Source organism: Medicago sativa, chromosome 2 (assembly GCF_051527215.1).
Source record: "Medicago sativa cultivar Bolivia chromosome 2, Bolivia_mono, whole genome shotgun sequence".
In the NCBI taxonomy this organism is placed as follows: domain Eukaryota; kingdom Viridiplantae; phylum Streptophyta; class Magnoliopsida; order Fabales; family Fabaceae; genus Medicago; species Medicago sativa.
In genome coordinates, this window is record NC_140750.1 from 31,829,249 (window position 1) to 31,855,213 (window position 25,965).

At 29.5% G+C, this 25,965-nt stretch overlaps 3 protein-coding genes across 3 annotated transcripts; 1 reads left to right on the forward strand and 2 right to left on the reverse strand.

Moving 5' to 3' along the window:
- Window positions 1-11,719: 11,719 nt before the first annotated feature.
- LOC146946267 (protein TIFY 3B-like) lies at window positions 11,720-15,983 on the forward strand. Its single transcript, XM_085744414.1, has 5 exons — window positions 11,720-12,008; window positions 14,803-14,908; window positions 15,007-15,199; window positions 15,320-15,377; window positions 15,468-15,983. Exons 1-5 carry the CDS (start codon window positions 11,884-11,886, stop codon window positions 15,613-15,615), a joined length of 630 nt encoding a protein of 209 aa, XP_085600540.1. The 5' UTR covers window positions 11,720-11,883; the 3' UTR covers window positions 15,616-15,983.
- A 534-nt stretch (window positions 15,984-16,517) lies between these two features.
- LOC146946268 (large ribosomal subunit protein uL18c-like) lies at window positions 16,518-20,460 on the reverse strand. The gene is made up of 3 exons (XM_085744415.1): window positions 20,154-20,460; window positions 17,683-17,844; window positions 16,518-16,813 (listed from the first exon to the last, which is right to left on the reverse strand). The coding sequence occupies exons 1-3, from the start codon at window positions 20,331-20,333 to the stop codon at window positions 16,664-16,666; spliced, it is 492 nt and encodes a 163-aa protein (XP_085600541.1). The 5' UTR covers window positions 20,334-20,460; the 3' UTR covers window positions 16,518-16,663.
- Window positions 20,461-23,694: 3,234 nt separating this feature from the next.
- LOC146946269 (uncharacterized) lies at window positions 23,695-24,401 on the reverse strand. Its single transcript, XM_085744412.1, has 2 exons — window positions 24,234-24,401; window positions 23,695-24,085 (listed from the first exon to the last, which is right to left on the reverse strand). The coding sequence occupies exons 1-2, from the start codon at window positions 24,328-24,330 to the stop codon at window positions 23,958-23,960; spliced, it is 225 nt and encodes a 74-aa protein (XP_085600538.1). The 5' UTR covers window positions 24,331-24,401; the 3' UTR covers window positions 23,695-23,957.
- Between the last annotated feature and the right edge of the window lie 1,564 nt (window positions 24,402-25,965).

A 25,965-nucleotide genomic window follows, 5' to 3' on the forward strand; every position in this document is an offset into this window, starting at 1 on the left:
GATTAGTTCGATGATGAAGGTTCTCGCGAAGAACTTCTGAGAACTTTGAAACAAAATCCCGTTCGAAATGACTTTTTGTTGCGTGATTACTGGATTGAGACTTGTGTTACGAAATTGATGAGAACTTGTAGTGATTTGGTGTGGATTTTGCTCTGGTTTGGTACGAATTTGGATATTCTGGACGGTTAGGGTTTTGAGATGATGAACTTGTTCATCATTGTTCTTGAGCTTTTTAGAGTTTGTTACGGTTTTGATTTGTTTTGAGTGGAGAGAGAAATTGTGAAGTGTTTGTGATGAGTTGTTGCAATCTGAGTGGCATGGCAATGATTGGAGCCTTTTATAGGCTGCCAAGTGTACCACTGGACCAATTGCAACCTGACACCTGTATCTGGGCTTGTTTGGCTCGGCCTTGGACTATTTTTGGACTTTAGGACCTTCTTGCAATTTTGAGAAATAAAAGGACCATTCTGCAATAAAAAAAACTAAAAACAAGACCTGGCACTAATGAGGACTATTCTGTAATTGTTAAAAAAGAGGACTAAGAAGAAAAAAGATAATAAAAGGGACTAAAATGCAAATGTTAGAATTTGAAGGACTAAAGTGCAAAAAAAATAAAAAATAAAATTGAATTAAAAATTGGTAAAATTGACTAAACGTAAAGTGAAACAATTAAAATTGACAAAACGGACTAAAACGAACCAATGGCTTAAATGAGGTACTTTAAAGTAACCTCTCTCTGCCGAAATTTCGTGTGAAATGACCAAAATGCCCCTGGGGCTAAAACGACTGAAAATGACTCAGATACAAATTTTAAAGTGGATTTTTAACAAGAAATTGAAACAAAAGTTTATCTAAACCAACTTGAAAGATTCAGAGGCAATTTTTAAGATTTGAACAGAGTCTTGACACTTGAAAAGACTAAAATACCCCCGGGGGCAAAACTGACTCAAAATGACTTCCAATGCAATTTTAAAATGGACTTTAACATAGAATTGAAATGAAGACTTATTCAAACTATTTAAAAGGACTCAAACAAAATTTTGAAAGACTGAGAGACATTTGACATAGGAAATGACTAAAATACCCTTGCATGTGAATTTTGCAAACAATTTTGAAATAAAATGCAGAGAAAAATGCAATTGATCAGAGATAGTTCAAATAACTTGAAATGCAAGAAAAGAAGAAATAAGTATTTTTAGGTCCAAAATTAGGGTATGACAGCGTGATATGAGTGTCCTAATATTCATAGATGGGCTGAACTAATGGAAAATTGACCTTCATTGCCTTGAGAAAAACTAGAATGCCAATTTAAGTTTATGTTTCAATTACATTTGAATTAACAAGACCCCGCATTTAAGGATCACCATACGATCAGCGGGTGCATTTATCCATTGGAGGGATAGACCTAGATCAACCGAGATAGTATAGTCCTAGCACGTAAGAATCACCGTGCGATTAGCAGGTGCAACTTGACAACCGACTAGGTTAAAACTTCTCAACGACCTTATCACTTGTATAGTTTACCTAAGATAAATAAACGCGACATAACTGTCACTTAATATGCAACCATATAAACAGGGGAGATTCGAGGAATCCTAACCGCTGTTTACTTTATAGTTACCACACACTCCCTCTCGATGTAATACAAGCACCAATAAAGTTAAAAGTAACGATGAAATCAAACACATTTGGTCCATACTTAGCATCAAATGCATTTGAATTTTTAATTAGATTTTTGTACTTTTATTTAATTGTAGAGGGAATATCATCATCAAAGAAAAAATTATTGCAGTAGTCCTTGTCAATAATATATAGAGAAAAAAGAATATAATTTGTTTAAATTTCAGACCAAATATATTTCACTTTTTGCATCGTTTTTCCTAATATTTTTAATCTTTGTTATATAACCTTGTATAAAAATTGTTATATAATGAATATAATAAATAAAGGAATCAAAAAATTTAATCAAAATAATTAATATGTTCACACTATCATAAGTACATTCACATTCAACTAATCACATAATAGTCATATATAAATATCCTACTAATATTGAGCTTCTTGTGAAATAGTTTTATTGTTTTAGCAATTTAATAATGGTTAAGGCTTACATGACTTTCACAATTTTATATCAATATAGTATACCTCTTCCCACACCTTTGTTTTACCTATTGAAAAAACCACCTTCAATAACGCTATTTGAATATCCTCTAATCAAATCAACGAAGTACCAAGTCACTGCCACCATGTCTTGGGTAATTTTTTCTTTACCTAAATTGCATATTGTAATATATGTCAAGTTATTATTACTTGTTTTTGTATTGTTTATATTTGCATTTTGTTATTATTACTTGTTTTTGTGTTTTATTGTAGGTTATGTTTGCATTTTGTTATCCATAACTTACATGAACAATTTTTCTCTATCTAATGATTGATGTATAACTTCAAAAACATTCTTAAATCATGTGCATCTGAGAAATGTTGATTTAGATCAACAGATTTATGTTTACATAGGTCCTTAAATGATTTATTCCTTTAACATAATTGTAGGTAATCAATTTTGAGCCTTTAATATACAATTTTTCACATTTTGTTTATTTAATCGACGTTAATGTGATTTGTAGGTCTTAGTTTGCAATTTTTATTTGTTGATATGACTCTTGTGCATGTATAAAAAGTGAAAATTCGTGAAAGAAAATATTATTTAGTTTTATTTAATTTCAACCATAGAGAATAATAGAAAAAGAAGACAACTTAATTCACGATCCAAAAACAAAATTTATTTTTTTGGATGTGGTCATCATATTTTTTAAAATATTTATTTAAAATTAAATTTTATGCATTTGAAATGGTTATTCGATACATGTAAAGAATATAATATGCTGGATGGTATTTTTGTAATGAGAACCAGAGGAGCAAATTTAACTCAACAAATACGAATATCTCAAACAAGAATGATGTCTATAAGGAACATGAAAAAGTGATGTTCATGGAATAGTTAGTTATTTCATAGTCTTCAATCCATCAAACTTGGTTGTCATCGCTTCCATTGAGCTTCAATTCATAAACATTTATGATAACATGTGACGGAAATTCAACATTATACCATCATCAACAACTTCTATTATGACATTTGGTCTTCGTCAGGGCCGTTTCGATAAAATCGGAGGCCATGTTCAAATATTAAAAATGGGCACCTATGAAAAAACAAGATTTTTTAGGCAATAGTAATCATCTATTTAAGTTGTAAATAACATAAAAAATAGTCATTCTTATTAAGTAAAAGTAATTTTGTATGGGAGAAACTAACTAACTTGTGTTGAACTAGCATTCCTCTTGTTTTAATATTAAAGATTGGGTTCATAATAAAAAGAAATGCTAAAAACTTAAAAAGAATCATCACTTTTTTTTTTGAATAATAAAAAAAGAAGGCTTAAATGCTCAATTGGTCCCTTAACTTGATTTCAAGTATCGGTTTGGTCTCATAAGTAATAAAAGGTCCATTTACGTCCTTTAACTTTATTTAAAGTATCAGTTTGATCCTTTCTGTTAATTTAATTCAAAAAAATGCTAAGTTTCGGGACCAAACTAATACTAATTAAATAAATCCAGGGACCAAAATTTAACGTTTTTTTAATTAAATTAACAGAAGGGACCAAACCATAACTTTAAATAAAGTTAAGGGATCTAAACGGACCTTTTATTACTTATGGGACCAAACCGATACTTGAAATCAATTTAAGGGACTAATTGAGCATTTAAGTCTAAAAAGAATCACACTTAATTTAGTGTGAAATGAATCTTAAGTATATTGGTTGTTGTTGCTTAAAAAAGGTGTCTTTGCTATCTAAATAGTGACAAACTAGTACTAATATCGGAAAAAATAGTAGCAAATTAGTACTAACATGCATGATTAAACTTGAAACAATAAAAAAAATACTAATTATATAACGTATTTAATTTGCGTTGTTTATGGAAATAGATCAAAAAAAATTCAAGATATATAATAGTTTTCTACATTCATAAATAACTCTGAAGTGCATATTGAATTGTAATGGCCTATTAGTTGTGTATGTAATTGAAACCTTTATATGTAATTGGAAGGTTTCATATTTTCAAGAATAGACTGTTAAATATACGAGTTCTCTACTTTATGTGATTGTTCAGTTGCCATGTATGCTCTACTTGATATAACATTTTACCTTGGTGTTAAATTTTGAAAAAACTTATGTTTATTTCTTATGGTTCCTAAATTAATTACTACCCATGATTTTCTCAATATAGAATAAAAACCACGTAAAACATAAAACAATCCAATTTATTACAAAATGTACATTGACACATCATTCACTGACTTGACATGTAAACTCATTATTCAACACAAGACATCAAAAAAAAGGAAGTAGCAGAGAATTCAATAATGCCAAAATTTTAAAAAGTTTAAAATAATGAACTATATTGTTGGAAATAAAAATTTAGGAATCAAACTTGTGAATCTACGAAAATAGTAGATCAAAAGTGCATTTCACAATAAAAGATCTAAAATTGTTAGATATGATTTTAATTTTTAATAAGTTTACTTTGATCCAAATCTATAACATCGGTAGGTTATGAATACTTTACACTTTGAGAGAAATAAAAAGCTTAAGTAAGCTTTAAAATCAAAACAACTTTTAATTTCTGGTGAATCTTTTTTGGAGTTTTTTAAATGATTAATAATAAGGATCGAATCATCGATATTCTTACCACTTAAACAATATTAACTTACCAACTTCAACCACAAAATCAACTTTATATCCGTTGTCAAAATATTTATGCAATGATTTTTGGCATACAATTGCAAAATATATATTTTATTCAATATAGAATTATATTGTAAAAATTAAATGGAAATTTTTTCAATAATTTTACAATGTTTTGTCTACTATTTTTTTTTTGTAAAGTACTCTAGTGGCTAAAAAATTCCCTTTTTAAGGTGAATAAGTGAGGTGTTTGGATTTGTATCCTTACTCTTGCATATATTATGCAAATCTCACTACCAACTGAACGAACTCATGGTGACTATTTTGTCACATGATTTCTTCTACATTTATTTCTCATTTTTTATAGACTTAATTTATTTTACATTTATATAATAATTTTAACTATTATTATTATTATTATTATTATTATTATTATTATTATTATTATTATTATTATTATTATTATTATTATTATTATTATTATTATTTCATTCTACATGTTTTTCTCTTTGCATTAAACATGTTAGGGTATTATTATTGAAAGAACTATAGTTAACAAGTATTTGAACTTTGTAAATGACAAATAAATAAGAACAACAATTTTTCAAATAAGTAACATGTGAAAAGAAATACATTGAGTAGTTTCTTTTCTATCTTCTTGAATGATTGTATAGTTTTTCCCCGAAACATCCCTCCACTTTAGGTAATCCAATTTAAAACATGTCGTCAACCGTTCAAAATGAGGGTTAAATTTTATCTATATAAGAATAATGTTAAAATCTGTAGTTAAAAATTTGTTACTGTCTATGAAATGTTCATTGTAAAAAAAGAATATTAATTTTATATTTCAAAAGCATATATATATATATATATATACACACACACGCACACACACACATATCCTGACCCTTGGACCAACATTAACGAATTAGATTAAATTTATACACCCTCGGGTCACTAATATAAGCAAAAATTCACTTTTTAGATACATTCAATTAATGATGTATGTGACATATAATAAAGACTACATACATCATTTAATTGAATGTACCTAAAAAGTGGATTTTTGCTTATATTAGTGACCGGAGGGTGTAGGTGGTTTGGTGGAGGTACCAACCTAAACCAAATTAGGCTCAGAAAATGCTAATCTAACCAATTTTGGGTTACTGTATTACCATTGTTTGAAGTATGCTCTTCTGTCCTCCATAATTGCTCACAAATCCTAGAAAACAACGTTTCATAATTATCTAGTGAAACGTTTATTGAACAGAAAAATGAAAGTTCGAAGATATAAACCGAAAAACTCGTATTTTATTTTCCTCTAACAAAAATTTATTTTCCATTAAATTTTATAAACAAAACGGCCTCATTTACACTAAAAAGCTCATAGATTAACCTTGTCTTAAACCTCACTTTTTATTGAAAGTTATTAGTCGATCTAGTTAAAAACACTTATGATGATACCAATGAAATAGTTAGTGGCATTTAGTTAAGAAAAATGATAGGGTTAAATATGTTTTTGGTCCCTATAAATATACTAACTTTTCATTTTAGTCCCTCTAAAATTTTCCTTCAACTTTTAGTCCCTATAAAATTTTCAATCACTACTTTTGGTCTCTATTTTAAAGTAAACTCATATGTAGAATTCATATTTTTGAATAAAATTTTGCAGAAAAATTCATAATATTATAAGAATCTCTCCCAAAAAAATTTAGAATTTTTTAACAAAACATGAATTTAATATGAATTTTTATATTTTTGATGGTTAAAAATTCATATTAAATTTATGTTTTGTTAAAAAATTCTAATTTTTTTTTGGGAAATATTTTTACAATATTCTACACATTTCTGTACAATTTCATTAAAAAATACAAAAATTAACTTTAAAATAGGGATCAAAAGTAGTGATTGAAAATTTTATAGGAACTAAAAGTTGAAGGAAAATTTTAGAGGGACTAAAACGAAAAGTTGGTATATTTATAGGGACCAAAAACATATTTAACCCAAAATGATATTTATACGGTTATCTTGTGCAACTTTTTTTTCTTTCTAATACTCACATTTAGTGGCATTAGTTAATACTCACATTATAGTTTCTGTGTCAATATTTACTACTTTCTTTATAAATTTATGATTGTCTTAAAAGTTATCATATAAATAATCGTTCAAATAACACACTTGTTTAGTCAACCATAAAAGATGAGATAGGATGTGGTTTCAAACATAATTTGACACCTGGTGTTAATCAATCTATTATATTATGTTAATTTATATTAATTAATTATATTAATTAATTTAATTAATTAATATAGTAAGAACAAGCTAGTACCCAGTTTGAAAAGTCATAGTGGGCACATAGTTGTAACATCTATTATATTATATAGAAACAAGTATCTACCAAAATTACTTAACTACCCATACCTACTTTTCTTCCAAATTTTTTCCTTTACAACTTTAAGGTTATTTTTGTCAAATCCACTATCAAAATCCACTTTACTAATCCACTTTACTAAAACCCCTTTCCCACTATCAAAATCAACTTTACTAAAACCCCTTTCCCACTATCAAAACTCATTTTTTCACCTTTCTTTATTTAATAATAAACTTTTCTCTCTCATCTTTCTTTATTTATAATAATAATATTTTCTCTCTCATTTTTATTTATTTAATAATAAACTTTTCTCTCAACTTTATTTTTTAATAATAAACTTTTCTCTCTCAATCTCACTCTCCTCTCTTATCTTTTTCTTACCAACTTTCTTCATTTTTCATTTTCTATTTTCATTTTCAACTCTCTCAATCTCACTCTCCTCTCTTATCTTTTTCTTACCAACTTTCTTCATTTTTCATTTTCTCTTTTCATTTTCAACACCATTTTCTCTACTAATTTTCAATTTGGTTTCACTAACAAGTTTTTTTTATAGGAAACTAACAAGTGTTGTTGTTATAGCATATTACACTTTTGTATTTTACGATAACACTATTATATAATACGTTAATTATGTTTTTTCACGGCACACATATTAATATTTTACACACTCAAACATATCACTAAAAAACCCGTTGGAGTGTACAGTTTTAACACGAGACCCATTTTAATAAATAAATTGGTTTATTTTTATTTATTAATCATACTTCAATTTTTTATTTTGTTTTTTTTAAATGTATCACTAAAATTACTTAATGTTTTCCCACTATTAAAATTCACTTTACTAAAACTCATTTTCTCACCTTTCTTTATTTAATAATAAACTTTTCTCTCTCATATTTCTTTATTTATAATAATAATCTTTTCTCTCTCATTTTTATTTATTTAATAATAAATTTTTCTCTCAACTTTATTTTTTAATAATAAACTTCTCTCTCTCAATCTCACTCCCCTCTCTTATCTTTTTGTTACCAACTTTCTTCATTTTTCATTTTCTCTCTTCATTTTCAACTCCATTTTCTCAACTAATTTTCAATTTGGTTTCACTAACAAGTTTTTTTAGAGGAAACTAACAAGTGTTGTTGTTATAACAGATTACACTTTTGTATTTTACGATAATACTATTATATAATACGTTAATTATGTTTTTGCACGGGACACATATTAATATTTTTCACACTCAAACATATTAATAAATAAAATCTATGATTATTTTTATTTATTAGGTTTTTTCATATCGTCAATACTAAAACAAGAACAATATTGTAATATACTATGATTAATCATACTTCAATTTTTTCTGTTGTTTTTTTTAAATGTATCACTAAAAAATCCGTTGGAGTGTACAATTATATCACGAGACCCATTTTAATAAAAAAAAAATGGGTTTATTTTTATTTATTAGGTTTTTTCATATCGTCAATACTAAAACAAGAACAATATTATAATATACTATGATTAATCACACTCAAACATATTAATAAATAAAATCTATGATTATTTTTATTTATTATGTTTTTTCATATCGTCAATACTAAAACAAGAACACTATTATAATATACTATTATTAATCACACTTCAATTTTTTCTGTTTTTTTTAAATGTATCACTAAAAAACCCGTTGGAGTGTACAATTGTAACACGAGACCCATTTTAGTAACTACAACGAGTTATCAGTTTTAATTTGTATTTTTTTATATCTTTAATTAAACACAGCGATTTCCTAAGTTTTATTAATATATTAATAATATATATCTAATTCAATTTTTTCTGTTGTTTTTTTTAAATGTATCACTAAAAAACCCGTTGGAGTGTACATAGTGATCAATTTTAATTAGTATTTTTTTATATCTCTAATTAAACATAGCGATTTCCTAAGTTTTATTAATATATTAATAATATATGTGGATGTATGGACTATATATTAATAAAAATATATATGAGTATATGTTTGTTTTATGGGAATATATTAATATATTTTTATTTCTAAAATTTAATGGGAATTATATATTGATAAAATACAAATGAGTATATAGACTATATATTAACAAAAATATATCTCATTATATGTTTTTTAAGACAATTTGTTAATATATATTTATTTATGAAATATATTTTCATTTATTAACTTTTTTAATATCGTCAATACTAAAACAAAAGCAATATTACAATATACTATGATTAATCATACTTCAATTTTATCCGTTGTTTTTTTATGAAAATGTATCACTAAAAAAATCATTGGAGTGTACAATTGACGGGACCTATTTTAGTAACTACAACGAGTGATCGGTTTTAATTAGTGATTTTTTAATATCTCTATTTTTTTAATATCTTACCTTTATTTTTTAATAATAAACTTTTCTCTCCCAATCTTACTCTCCTCTCTTATCTTTTTCTTACCAACTTTTTTTCATTTTTCATTATCTCTCTTCTTTTTCAATTCCATTTTCTCTACTAATTTTCAATTCGGTTTTACTAACAAGTTTATTTTTATAGAGGAAACTAACAAGTGTTGTTGTTATAGCAGAATATGATTTTGTATTTACGATAACACTATTATATAATACGTTAATTATATTTTTCACGGGACACATATTAATATTTTTCACACTCAAACATATTAGTAAATAAAATTTATGATTATTTTTATATATTAGCTTTTTTTATATCATCAATACTAAAACAATAACAATATTATAATATACTATGATTAATCATACTTCAATTTTTTCTGTTTTTTTTAAATGTATCACTAAAAAATCCATTGGAGTGTACAATTGTAACACGAGACCCATTTTAGTAACTACAACAAGGGATCAGTTTTAATTATTAATTTTTTTAATATCTCTAATTAAACATCGCGATTTCCTAAGTGTTATTAATATATTAATAATATATATGTGGTTGTATGGACTATATATTAATAAAAATATATATAAGTATATGTTTGTTTTATGGGAATATATTAATATATTCTTATTTCTGAAATTTAATGGGAACTATATATTGATAAAATACAAATGAGTATATGAACTATATATTAACAAAAATACATCTCACTATATATTTTTTTATCTCAATATGTTAGTATATATTTATTTATGAAATATATGTTCATTTATTAGCTTTTTTAATATCTCAATACTAAAACAAGAACAATAATACAATATATTATGATTAATCATACTTCAATTTTTTCCGTTGTTTTTTTATGAAAATGTATCAGTAAAAAAATCATTTTGAGTGTACAATTGTAACACGGGATCCAATTTAGTAACTACAACGAGTAATCGGTTTTAATTAGTATTTTTTAATATCTCTATTTAAACACCACGACTGCCTAAGTTTTATTAATATATTCAAAAAATATAAGTGGGTGTATGAACTATATATTAATAAAAATATATATATGTGAGTATATGTTTGTTTTACGGGAATATATTAGTATATTCTTATTTCAGAAATCTAATGGGAACTATATATTGATAAATATATATGAGTCTATGAACTATATATTAATAAAAATATATCTCCCTATATGTTTTTATACGGGAATATGTTAGTATATGTTTATTTGTGAAATGTATTTTCATTTTTTTAATATTGTCAATACTAAAACAAACAAAAAAAATTATAATATACTATGATTAATCATAGTTCAATTTTTTCTGTTGTTTTTTTTATAAAAAATGTATCAATAAAAACCCGTTGGAGTGTACAATTGTAACATAGGACCCATTTTAATAACTATAATGAGCGATCAGTTTTAATTAGTATTTTTTAATATCGCTATTTAAACACCGCCACTGCCTAAGTTTTATTAATATATTAATAAAGTATATGTGGGTGTATGGACTATATATTAATAAAAATATATATGAGTATATGTTTTTTTTTTAAAGATATATGAGTATATGTTTGTTTTACGGGAATATATTAATATATTCTTATTTCTGAAATCTAATGAGAACTATATATTGATAAAATGTATATGAGTGTATGAACTATATATTAACAAAAATATATCTCACTATTTTTTTTACTTGAATATGTTAGCATATGTTTTTATATGAAATATATTTTACGATAACAATATTATATAATACATTAATTATGATTTTTCACGGGATGCTTATTAATATTTTTCACACTAAAACATATTAGTAAATAAAAACTATGATTATTTTTATTTATTAGCTTTTTTAATATCGTCAATACTAAAATTTAATATATATTTGTTCATATTAAAATTTAATTATTTTATAATTTTTCATTACTACCGATCAATATATACATTATTATGTTTTAAATACTTTACATATTTTCACCATGGACAAAAAAATCACTTTGACAAGCGCAACAGAGATGCGACACGCGGCGGAGCCGCGGCCATACAGCGCGGCGAAGCCGCGCTACCCGTGCTGTAGCACGGGTATCTCGACTAGTTTGTAGTTAGAAACAAACAAGATTTAAACAAAGAAGCAACATAAATAATAGACAAAAATAGAAAAAGCATTAAAAACACATGTTGCTTAAAGTAACCGGCAATGATTATGGTTGGTCATTACAATATTCCAAAAAAAGGAATCAAAACAGCTTTCAAAAACCATTGAAACTCAAAAAACTTTGTAAAATTTTTGGTCAAATCTGTTCCCTTAAATAATTCTCTTCTTTCAGTTTTGGTGATCTATTTGTAGGGTTCTTCAAAAAATGGATGGTGTTACTGTTAAGGTTGAGCCAGAGAAGTTTACTGTTCTAGAATCTTCTCCTATTGCTGTTGATGGTGCTAGTTCCAACATGGTTGAGGGGTCAATGATGAATTCTTCAGCAAACAAGTAAGTGTTTGATATTTTCACCAAGAAAGCATGTTTTCTATTACTGTTGTTTTATGTGTTTCACTTTTTATGTTTATACAACATATGTTCCTTCAAGACCCTTTTTTTTGTTTCCAATTTTTGATGAATAATTACTCACTAGCTTGGTTATTTTAATTTTGGTTGAGTTTTTTTTTTTATTCCATAAAAACATTAGATGAACAATGAACTAAGGTGTTTCTTTTCCAATTTTTGTACCTTAAATGGTATCAATTTGTATGAGATGAGTTCAAATATACCTGTAACCTTTAGTTATTTGAGTTAAAATTGTTCTGATGAGTTGATGGAACTTGTTAATTATAATGATCTTCTGAACTGATGCCATTTGACTCTACGAAAAAACGAAATTTTCGGTTAAATTGTTTATCCTATGGCCTTGTTTAGTGGTTTCTCCTAAAGTTTTCTTTGATCTACTTTTCTTACTGGAGCCTTTAATGAAATTCTTTCAACGTGATCAAACCACCTCAACGATTGGTGTTTGTTTCGTATATATATTTTTTTCGAGTTTGTGTTTGAGCATGGCTCATAGTCATTGATAAGTGGGAACGCTCGTAGTATTTAAGTAGATCATAGCATTTAAACAAAGTTTTGTACTCTGTAACCCTAATTCATTGCATAATATAACGGTACTACAACCACTTGACTGTTAGAGATGTACGCGCAATTGGCCGAGCTCCATAATTAATCGTTGAGTTCTTCTGTGTTTATCTCAGAATTCTGATCTCAACTATACTTGTTACTTCTTTGGTGGAACCTTTCTACGGTACAATCAGATGATAGAGTATCATTGTTCTTATCTTAGTAGTTAAGAGTTGTTAAGGGATAGAATAAAGGGAAAAGAAGAGTAGTTAAGAGTTTTTTTTTTTTTTCTTTTTTTTTTTTGAGAAGGCAAAAGAAAGCAATAAAATTCAAGAGAGGGCTTGAACCCTTATACAGCCATAAAACAGAAATTACACAAGATAAAAACAGAACTTAAGCTAGAGTTTGAATTCCAATTGTGATTGTACTATTAGCTTGTTGCAACCTATTCTTCTTTTACCTGCTGAAACCCTTTTACACTGGAGCAAAAGAAGACATTCCCTAGACAACTAAGGTTCAAATTTTTGGTTTTGAAATACCCCTTTTGGAACGGGTGATGATGCCCTCTGAATCCGCTAAATCCCCTTTTTCTGCCTCTGAGTTAAGAGTAGTTAAGAGTTGTTACTTGTTAGAGTAGTTAGTTAGCTGTTTGGTTAGGTAGAGAATACAATGATAGAGATGATCATTGAATATTGTTTCTTTTGTGAATAAAGTCATGACTCTATTGTGAAAGGGAAACCCTTGAAGAAAAGACTCCTAATCTTTTCGATTTTCATATAAAATTCTTCTTTCTTTTCAATTCAACTCTTGGATTACTAACAATATCATAGGCCTTTTCTAAATCGATGAAGACAATGTGTAAGTGTTCCTGTATTGTTTTGCATCTTTTCATTGAACCATGTATCCTTCACGGTTGACCTTTCTGTCATAAGAGAAATTAATGCTGTTATATGCAAGTCAAATTTTTCGAACATTCTCTCAAATTACGCTTTTCATATTGTAAAATTAGATGAGCACCACCAACGTGCCGTGGCAGCTGCCGTAGGCCACAACACCTATTATATCTGACATAGACCACATCACCATGTTTATATGGTGGATTGTTGGCTTGCCGCCATAATCTGCAATCTACAGATAGATAACGCTGGATATTTTGTTTTTTTTTTGGCTTTTCTGGTTAACACTAAAAATCAAATACACGATTTTTCTGAATTCTGAACCTTGGACTTAATACCTTTTCATTTCGCCAACTTTTTAAATAACTAAGATCATTGCTTGGCAAATATGATAGGGACATTTTCCGTCAAATTGAATATAAAGGAACTATAGTACAAACTCATCATCTTGATTCAGAAATGAACACAATTTTTTATTTGATTGAACAACAAAAGCATAGGAAATCATTGGGATTTAACCTCTGCTATCAAATAAATCTACTGAAGATGTGTTTGAGCATACCTCCCTGTTCTGTATGAAATCATTGGAAGTCTCACATGTAAAGATATGTCATTGTTTTTCATGGCCAGCATAATTTTACTTTGCTGTTTGTAGACAAACTTTAACACAAAAACTTTTAAGGCATAAGTTGATGAAATCCATGTGTGTAACCAAATTGAACTGGGACAAAAGTTTATGATGATAATCCACTCTAATGACTTATTCTATTACATATGTTTCAGCGAGATTGGGAGGCTTCTTCGTGCATATTGCGGAGAATTGCAGTCAAATACTGTTGATGTGGCCTTAACCACGGTCGTGTTGCGGTTTCAGCAACACAAAAACTGTTATGTCACGGCCGCATCACAAACCTTTATTTTAAACTCATAGCCATTATGAGTGTTAAGACTTACCTAGAATGCAACAATATCTAGTTCCTTAGCTACTTGAATTCAAGGCCATTCGCTGGTTAATCACATTTTCGTTCTATCTGATTGTTGTTAGTTTATGTTTATGCGTTTGTCTTTTGAATATAATTAACCGAATTGAAATATTTTATGCCACATTTTCTATGAGCTTCCACCAATATCAGGCTTATCTATGCTTTTGTATTTGTTTGAATGGTTTTTTTTATTGTTGTTTTTTTCGTTATTTTTATTATTATCATTATTACTATATATTATTATCATTATTACTATATTAGTCATCAAAAACTGATTACTGTATTATTCTCTTTTAGGTCAATGCCAGCATCTGGAATGAATCCAATGATTGCTAATACAACTCAGCTTACCATCTTCTATAATGGGAGTATTTGTATCTATGATGGAATTCCTGCAGAAAAGGTAGCCCTACGCTACACTGAGATGATTACTGAAACTTACAGCTCTATTTTCCATGTTGCGACACAATCAAAATCATATTAGACTCTATTTACTAACAGGTGCAAGAAATAATGCTCATTGCTGCTGCTGCTGCCAAGTCTAGTGAAACGAAGAAGATTGTGAAACAATCTCCCATTCCCGTTCCTTCACCTGTTCCTTCAAGGCCTTCTTCGCCACATGGAACTGCTGATAATATCACTTCACCGCAGGCACCTCCCTTTCCTGCAAAGAGTTCTATCTGCAGGCTGCAAGGTGTGAATTTTCCTATTAACTATGTCTTCAACTATTTAGTAACTGTTTGAACTTGAATAGACTCTTAATGTTACCATAATCTATATGTCTCGTGTGGTTTTTCTTGATATTTCTCTTCAGAATTTCCAATTGCACGCAGACATTCACTTCAAATGTTTCTTCAGAAGCGTCGAGACAGGTACTGTCTACCTCCCATGTTTCAAATTTTGTGTATGATTGTTATATAGTTCTAGTTTTCTTACATGCATAATTTATGTTTGTATTGCAGGTTGGGTAGTAAAGCTCCTTATCCTTCCTCGCCAAAAACAAAGGTAGCTGACAACATGGAGAACAACTTCGGTGCTGACAATTCGCCAGATTCGGTTTCAATGAAGGAACCAATGGAAGAATTTCAGCCAACTATATCTGCATCTTGAGCAGAATTCTAGTGTTTGGTTATACTTTATGTGTTCTTTCGGTAAGGGAGATAACGTGTATGCATGTAGAACTACAGAAACTAATGTAACTGTTATTTATTATTATGTTCTGAAGATGTATAACTACTGCTGAAGCTGAAATTGTAAGAAGTGTGACTTGGAAGTTGCATCTCTCTGGTCATGTCTAGAAAGAATGCTTTGTGCTTAGATCACACATTTTAAACTATTTTCATTGTATTTGACTGTTTGTACTATGTAGACAACTAAGTATCCAATGTGTTGATGTTCGATAATATACTTTTATGACATCTTTGCACTTCCTAAGCTTGATGTTATATTTGATCCCAAGAATGAAAGATACTTGAGTATTTTCAGTGTCAATTTTTTATTTTATTTTCATATTTTATGAGGGGGTCTTGACACAACGGTAAAACTCTTATGTGACCTTATATGACTAAAATGTCACTGGTTCAAGTTCTGGAAACAACTTATTATGTAAAAAAACAAGATAAGGTTGCGTACAATACATTAAATGGTCAGACCCTTTCCCAGATGATGCGTATGCGGAAGCTTTGTGCACCGGGCTCCCCTTTCAAGTTTTATATAATCGTTCAAAAGTTGTGTTAGGAGCCAATATCAGCTCCTTTGTGTTTCTTTTTCTTTTAATCAATAAAAGTTGGGCAAATAATCCCGTTTTCCTATTCTTTCGAAGATCAACCATTGATAAGAACCTAATGGGTTGTTTAATTCATGAATTTTTTTTAAAAATATATAAAGATATTTAATGAGAACTTGGAGAATAACCAAGCCACTTAAGTACTCTGTTGAACGTTTCATAAAATTCCATTTGCGTTTTAAGCATCCCATAATATGCAAGAACTCTTGTAAAAGGTGCAAACAACTAAACAACTACGAAATCTATAGATAAATATTAACTAGGAGCATTAATCATAAAAAAATTCACTTGAAAATGAGGAAATGTTGTTAAAAAAATTGTTTAAATCCTCGGCTTACAAATTTAAACATGAAATACAAAGAAATGCTGCTTTTAGAACTCGAGGCCATGTTCGCGAGCCGCATCAGCAATAGCTTTAACACGGCCATGGTATGGGTAACCACCTCTGTCAAAGGCTACCTTGGTGATCCCTCTTTCCAGACAGGATTTCGCAATGATCTCACCCACCCTCTTTGCTACTTCCTGAAGCAATACAGTTTGAAAGGATCAGGACCGTCATTTATTGAACGAAAAAAATGAATAGCAGATACAGCAAGCTTTAAGCAAGGGAAATTGAGGCATATCAACCATACTGACAAATGTCTTTCTAAACCTATACTCTTAGAACTTTCTACGATTTAATAATGAAATGAAAGTCTGGAATGAATATACAACTGTTCAAATACAAATATCGAATAGTTTTTGAAGATTATTTGCTTGGTTGAACTTATTGGTAGATTCAAGGGGTGTCTTTTTTAAGGAACCCTGTTGTAGAAATCCACAATATGGTAGCCACTGTGCTTTCGAGTCATTGCCTCATACATTGTGATCAATGAAAATGAAACACTAAAGTAATATATTAGTTATTACCATTGGAAGTGGAAAAGAACTTCAGGATGCAAAGGGTGCCATGCTTCTGTAAATAATATACTCAAGGAACCCAAAAGGTTCCTCCTTCTCCATGGTTTAATTTCTATAGTGTCAAGTTTAAAAATTCTATCCAAGAATAAACCTTTTGGCTAATAGGTAAAGAATTTACTCAGAGAGAGATGATAACAAAAATGAAGTGGTAATAGGTAATACATCTTTCTTTGAAATCTGGTGCATCCCTCGTGATCATGCCTGTGATCAGTGTTTAGTTTTATGCATTGTTATGGAATCATTATGACTTTTAATAAGTATTTAGGAAAACAGGAATTTTTATTATCAACAGGGAATAGGGGTAGAATAGCAGAAATATACACAACATTGAGTCCAATCTGGCAGAAGTTAAATTATAATCAGCGAAATGTAACAGCGTATCAGAAGTTAAATTATAATCAGAGAAACGTAACAGCGTATCAGGAACTTACAATTGTTGGACCAGAGGTGAAGTTCAACTCTTCAGCAATTGCCTTCTGCATTGTCGAAGCTGAAGCAAGTGTATGCATCTTTGTGTCGTCAATCACTTGGACAAAGAGATGCTTGTTGGATCGGAAAACTGACAATCTTGGTCTTTCGGGTGTTCCTTCAACCTGAAAAATCATAAAATGATATCAGAATAGAAAACCCACTGCATAATTCATCATATCAGATTTCCAATTTAACAAACATCATTTCAGCAACACACAGACTAGAGTATACAAACAACACTTGTGCATGGTTCATGAACCGAACCAAACCAAACTGAACCAAATTTTTGGTTCGGTTCAGTTCATAAAAATCATTTTCTTCAAAAGCCAAGTTTTTTTTTGTATTTCGGCCGGTTCAGAAAACTTATATCAGGCACTTTTGCAGCCATCCTAAAACTTGAAGTAATCTAAATGCCTGCTCCTCTATCTTCCTTTGTTACTTTCTTTTATTTCTTCTTTTCTTAAATCATTGAACAGTAACATATAAACTTCTCCACAGAAACTTACAAATTTACAAATATGTTAGTTAGTTGTGTCCTCATTTTCAATTAATCAAGTAATCCTGCTACTGGACAACCTTTTATGAACTTTCTCTCAATGAAATGGAGGATTATAAAGCACATTATTGACAATGCAACAAAATTAATTAATCACTGCATGTTCTGTAGCCAGAGAAGCAAAACCAAAATGTCCTGTCAAACATGATATCGGTAAAAACCCATATCTTTTATTATTATCAAGTAAATTGATCTTGCCTCAGATATTGCTTCAAGTAGAAGTGATAAAAAAAACAGCTTTAGTATTGAGTTGAGAAAACTAACACGAAGTTTTCCGTAAGAGTTGCTTTTGGAATAAAAACATTTAAACGTAATCACTTCGCTTCAAAATCAAGTTTATCAAACCCTCACTCAAACACACATTTCATCTTCTAAAAGTCGGATAAAATATAGATGTATATTTACAGGAGAGTGCAAGACTAACGAAGGCCAAATAACACAATTAACAAAAGCAACAATATACAATAATATTGGCAAACTCAAACAGAAAAACTGATGTTCTAACTAACACATAAGAGTATACCAAGTATTTGGATAGTAATTTTTCATTCCAATTTTACCCTTCAATTAAGTTATTATCAATTTGGGAAATAATTAAAATGGCGAGAAGGTGCTTCACGAAACTATCACGAACTGCTTGATTAACCAATCAAAACATTGACCCACCATGCTTTCCATTAAAATTAAGTATTAAACTGTTCTCTTTTTTATTTTTTATTTTTATTTTTTTGAAAACTTGGTATCCGATCCAATAATCGACTAATCCGAGGGGACCAATCCCACCGCCCACTTGCGGGGGCCCCGTTTAAAGCCAGAGCAAGCTCTGTATGGACTTAGCCCACCGAAATTGGCACCAGAGGGAATCGAACCTGAGACCTCTGGAGGAGCAAACTCCAAGATCCCAAGCCAACCACTAGGCCAACCCCAAATGGGTTCTGTTCTCTTTTTTATTAAAAAAGCAACACATCAGCATCGTGTATTTTCGCGAAGGCTTATTTAGTGTTGCTGTTACAATTTTGTTCATTCTTTACCCAATCAAGTAATGGTTTTTTTTAATCAGTGCATAACATTTTGTAAATTCCATAATTCTTTTGATCAAATGTAATTTCCTATATATCTAGTAACTTAGAATTGGAACAAAGGAAAGAAAATAAGCTGCTGAGAAAAGCATACAAGCGTGTCCGCTTTGTCATTGTACCTAATTGTGTATTCACTGGGGGGTCGGTAGCTCAATTATTTGCATTAATGGTTAAGAAGTTCGAGGTCCTAGTTCAAACCTTAACGAATGAGTAAATATTAACAGACAAATAGTCATTTTCGTCTTGAATTTGTAATAAGTAGCCACAATAGTCTCTCAATGTAGCGAAATTCCAAAATAATCCTTAACTGTGCGCTTCGTTACTCAAAATAGTGACCGTTAAAATGCTCCAAAATCAGACCAACAAAAACAACAACAATAAAAACCCTAATATGTTGTGACTATGTTGATGTCAGTATTAACAGAACATTTCAACGTCATTGACTATTTTGACTAACGGGGTGCACAATTACGGACTATTTTGGAAGTTCGCTACACTGACGGGACTATTGTGGCTAATCATTACATGTTGAGTGACGAAAATGACTATTTGCCAAAATATTAATCAAACTACTAAATACTAACATTTGTGATTCAAACAAAACAAAAAATATGGTATTCATTTTATCACATTTAACCAAAATTTAGCAGTAATAATTGTCTATTAAGCAAAGTAATAACCAATCAGCAAATTCTAGCAACAACAAATACAAACCATAATTTACAAACCCGCAAATTCAAGTGGTGGATAAAGTGAAAGAAAATTGAATTGTGAAAAGAATGATGAATGAGTTTACCTTCTTTCTGATACGAACATGGCGAGCAGTTCTGTCTTCTCTTCGAGTAGTGGCTTTGGCTTCAACCACAAAAGATAAAGAGGAAGAAGATGAATTGGGATTTGGCGTTGGAATTGTGAACGAAGAAGAGGAAGAAGGAAATGTGCAAGAATGAAGGAATGAGAGCGAAGAAGTTAACATTGTTAATTGTAATCGTTTTCCCACACTCCACCGTTTTCCCTATCTATCTGTCTGTCTATCTATTGATGATACCTTATCCTTCAACTATTACTCAGACTAATAAGACCTGTGCTGAACCTTTTCTTTTGGGTAATTTGTAACCCTGCGTGCTTTTAAAAGTTTTAACTTCATTTTTTGGTGATTTACCTTTGCTCAATTAAATAAATGAAAGGTTTAAATATAATTTTTTATGTTATTTCAGGGTCTACTTCTTTTGATTTCATTTATAATAAGTAAATTTTGAATCGTTAGATTCATCGAATAAATTATGTACATCGTCAATATCATAAACCGCATATATCATTTATTCAATGAATCTAACAATTCAAAATTTACGTATAAATGAGATCGGAGGGAGTAACTTGCATTAAAAAGACTAAATCGTATTTAAAAAAATTGAGATTAAATTTTTATTTGAAAGAAAAATCGAGATTAAATTGTTGATCAAATCATTTTATTTCTCTTTTATCATCAATTTAAGATTTTAATTATTCTATTTCTAAGTCCGGATATATATTCTCAATTTTAAAAAAGTTTATAGAATTTTCATACCAATGAATTTGATGTTTATTTTAGCTGGATATATATCTTGTTATTTTATTAAATTAATAAAATTATTTTTTTGGGAAGAAATTCAACTCATTTCATTATATAGTAAGTCATAGATACAAGGCGTAATATGGTTGTTTGTGTTAATTTATGAACAATTTCATTTGTTTGCTTCCGACTAAACTATATTCTTGGTAGTGAAAAGAACTGTTGAATAGTTGTTCTAGAATGAATAATATTAGTACCAAAATTATTATTATTATTATTATTATTACTTGCACCATAAAAAGCATCAACGTTGAGTCGATAGAAATGTCCATGTCATCAAATCATCGCAAATATGTGACTCATTGAAGTGTATGGCTTAGACCCAATGCTTCACCTACATCTACCGAACATAAAGGAGAAAGTCATATAGTTTTTGCTAGCACAAAACTGCCATCGGAATTTTGAATACACATTCTAATGCCTACCTTACTATAAAAGTGGAAAAAGAATGTGTCAATATTACATTTAAATCAACCTGGAGATAGGCCCTGCCATCATATGCCATGTGGGATGTCTCTGATGGTCTCGGTGCATATTCAATGTGCACTACAACCTAATCTCTATCATTTTGATCACCCCTCCAACTCAGATCATTGATTGTCGCTTGTGGGAAGATCGTTGTGTTAAGGATCAAATTGGTTGTCTCCGGATCAAATAGTTAAGAGATAAGGGACCTCTTCCATGTGTAGTACGATCCATCAATCGAGAGACAAGACTATTCTTATCGATTTGGAGTTTCTAGACTTGCTTACCAAACATAGCTGCATTAAAAGGATGTGAGGTCTTTAAAACCCATCGCTGCATTAGTACTCCACCATCTCCCTCACCAGAAACTATTCATCATTTTTACTATAACATTTATCAACGTTTTTGGAAGTAGAAACACAGTAATACTATAAGACAGTATAGTTTTTGGAACGCCGCAATTGTAACTGGTTGAATTGCGACGATATTAAAATAAATTTCTACTGATTCATCACATGTTTATGTTCTACTTTCTTAAATCCAAAGAGGCAAGTCATAAACTAATAATTAACCAAGTTAACTCCAACAAAGACGGAAGGAGGATTCAAGGATTCCCTAATTGTCGTTACATTTCTGAATCAACAAACCTAATCTTGCATTGGGAAGGACAATTAAAATCATGCAACCACTTTCAAATATCTTCTTTTATTTACTTTTTAAATAAATTCAAACTAATTACCGTGTTGAACGACAATCTATGTGGAGACGATAAATTACTACTTTATTACTTGATATGATTTGGTACACTTGCCTAATTTATACAATCAAAAACCGTACTAGAACTACGCCACTAATATGGTAATATGAACACTTGAATGGAAAAACTGTGGTATTATGACCACTCTTCAATGGTATTTGATCACTTAAATATGATGGTACCACCATCCTAACCTCTAACTTCTCCAACTATGGTACTGCAACCACCCAAATATGGTGCTACCATGGATCTAACCTCTAACATCTCCAACTACTGTATGACGACCACTCATATATAGTGCTACCACCATTCTATCTTGTCTAATGGCAGAAAGTATTGAAATAGACTATACTTTTAAGATCATTCTTAATTCTGAATGAGGATTCTTTTCTTGAAATGGACTATAATCTTAAAAATACTCTTTATTCTGAAGGGACATTAACTATCGAAGCAACTTTGCTCTTAAGATCATTCATAATTTCGAAGGGACATTATATTTCAAAAGGGACTATGGTCTTAAGAACACTCTTAATTTCAAAGGGACAGAAAAGAAATGGGAGAAGTGGCTTGAAAATGCATCGAGCAGAAAGAGGGAGAATATAGAAAGAGTTCTTGATAACTCAATTAAAATCTTTGTTGTTTGTTGTGACTTTTAAAATGAGTAAAGTCTTCTATTTATGAATATATTTGTAATTGAATTTAGCTAAAATTACGACAACAAATTGATCATTTTAAGTACTCTTGTGGATAAGATAAAAAAGAAATTAACCCACAAAAATAGATGAAATAAACTAATTAAATATGAATGAGGAAATATAGAAAACTCAATTAGAATCTCAATCTTATCACAACCAACATGAGTGTAATTTATCAAAGCAATATGCACGAATCAAAAAATAATTACTATTGTTTTTTAATCATTATCATGTATTTAAAAATAAATGCCACAATATAAACATATATGTATGTTCTATTCTATTCTTTTCTCAAAAAAATGTATGTTCTATTCTATGTGGGACATCTTATTTTTTTTATTCAAATAACACTAGCTTAAAATCTCACGACTTATGTTCTAACAGAAATTATTAACCAATTCTCTTTCATAAATGATAAACTTTTAAAACAAATTAACTTTCAATAAATTTTATATTACGACTAACTTTTTTAATTCCTATGATATCGTGTATATATATATATGTACGAAGATAATAACAAATTAGTTAATATTGTCGGTATGTAATGATGTACTGAATTCAACTTGGAATGGTATGTTTAACACCAGTTTGCAATTTTCTTAGTTTCTGGTTTTCATAGTTTGCCTGTACATGAGTTAATTTTTATATATGTATAAGATAAGAAAATAAAACAAAATAAACACAAATTTCACATCACAAATAATCAGAGTGTCATTATTTAACACCACATAAATTTTTTTGTCAATGTAAAAATTACTATGTACTTTGATGCAAATAATAAAAAGCAGAGAAAGGTAAAATCAGAGTGTGGATAGAGAAAAGAATCTACATTTCACAAATAATCTCACCATGATTTGCACATATCAATCATCATGTGGATTTCCTAATAATAACACCTTGAATCACTTGCAAAAATTACAAAGTGAATCTTCCACCACCACCATCATCAAAGAAGAAGGGGCACCACTATTAACCTACCAAAACCTAGCTAAACATTTCAATATTTTTTTCCTTTTTTTTACTTAATATATATACTTTTACTTTATGTTATTGATTGATGAAAAGGCTGTTTTATGAAGAAGTTATATTACAAGCTGTTGATTTGGACTTATCAAGTATAGACCACATAACATGAACATCTTCATAACCACATGCCATGACTTCACCATGTAGATCCATTCCACGATTCTCTTGTTCAGCTGAATCATAAAAATCAATTAATTAATTATCAATATATGAACACATGATAATACACATGAACATGATACTAATCAAGAATTAATCAATAATATGATGACCCATAAGAGCTATAGCTTAAGATAAGAGATAATTTTTATATGTTCATACCTATTTGAGATTTCTTATGTTCCCTTGGTGGTTGTTGGTTAAAGAAAGTGCAAGCTTTCTTGAATGGGGTTGCAATAGTCTTCTTCCATGAAGCCATATTATAAAGCCTTTGAATTTGATTTTGGATTTGGTGTTATAAGATAGTTCTCTTTGTAATAGTACTGTATTATTCTCTAGGCCTTATATATACTATGCCGAGGATGTCTAGGTGGGGTACTTATAATAATAATTTTTTGAATTACAATAAAAAATTACTCCCAATCAATGGGTCCAGTCCAACTTAATGGCTAGACTTCACAATATAACTAATCAAGATTTTTTTTTGTGGTGGACGGGGTTCAAATTATAGTTTTGCATATATTATACATTGTCCTTACCAATTAAAGATTTAAATCTTCAACAATGTACGTGAATAACATCGAGCAGTGTCTCGAATAAGATCTACCTAAAGTGGAGGAAATTAAACTCTCTTATTTATAAATAAGTATTACATAATTTCATAAATATTAAGAAGTTAATTTCATCATATTAATTATATATAAATAAAATTTATAATTATATTAAAATACCAAATACTACAATAATAATCACTTTAAATTTGTAGGGTATTTTTGAAATCATCTAAGAAAGAATATTTTTTAATGGTCATATTATAATTTTTTTTCCTTCTTATTTTTTTTTTGAAGGATTTTCCTTCTTATTATAAGGTCTTGTTTATAAAAAAAATTAATTGTATAGAATATGGTAGAGGAACACATAGAGAAAGAAACTAATAAATTAATCAAAAAAGAAAAAAATGAATAGAGGCAAGATCCGTGAGATGAGGTTATAAATGGAAGGAACATCACACCTTTTTTATTGAATTTCCTTATCTCATCAAACAAAGGTGGCATTTAGCCTGGGAAAGAAAACTTCTTTCCCACCATGGGAAAGTCCATTTTTCCAGCACAGCTGTCAGTTATAACTGACTATGTCCAAAAAAAAAAAAACTCAGTTTTGTTTTTTAATGTTATTTGTAATATTACTGCTGCACCTCCCATTTTTTCACAACAGCACAGAGTATATCTCACCCACTGTTAGTACTGCATTGAAACATCAATTCTTCTTCTTTAAACATTCAAGAACAATGCGACTTAACAAAACTCAGGAAGAAAAATAAAAGCTTAACATATCCGAAGTACTCTCCTACTTGTTCAATTGAAATTTCATTTTAAACATCAATTCTTCTTCCTTTTCTTTTGAGGATGCCATAGTGTTGTAAATATGGAATTGAAGAAAGAAAACAAAATTACAGGCGGTGGAAAATAGAAATTGCGAATCCAGTATCGAATATACCCACCTACCCCTTTCTCAAAAAATTGAAATTGGAAAAGAGATAATAAAGTCAATTGAAGGAACTACAAGGTAAATAAATAAATTAAAGGTTTAAATAAAATTGAAGTTGGGAGTTAATGGAGTCTTGAGGAAGATGGTTCGGTGATGGTGACGACGCCGGAGAGGGTGAGGCAGGCGGCGGAGAGGAGGAGAGGAGCGATCGGCTTGTCTGAGAAAAGCCTGAGGTTGGTGGTGGCTGGTGTGGATGGAGGATGCGGTGGTGGTGGGGTGAAATATAGTGGTCGTAAGTTCAGAGAGAGAGAGAGAGAAGAGGAGGAGGAAAGAAAATGTGTTATGGATGTGAGATTACCAAAATAGCCCTAATGCCAAAACAAATTTTTAAAGCCCATGAATTAAT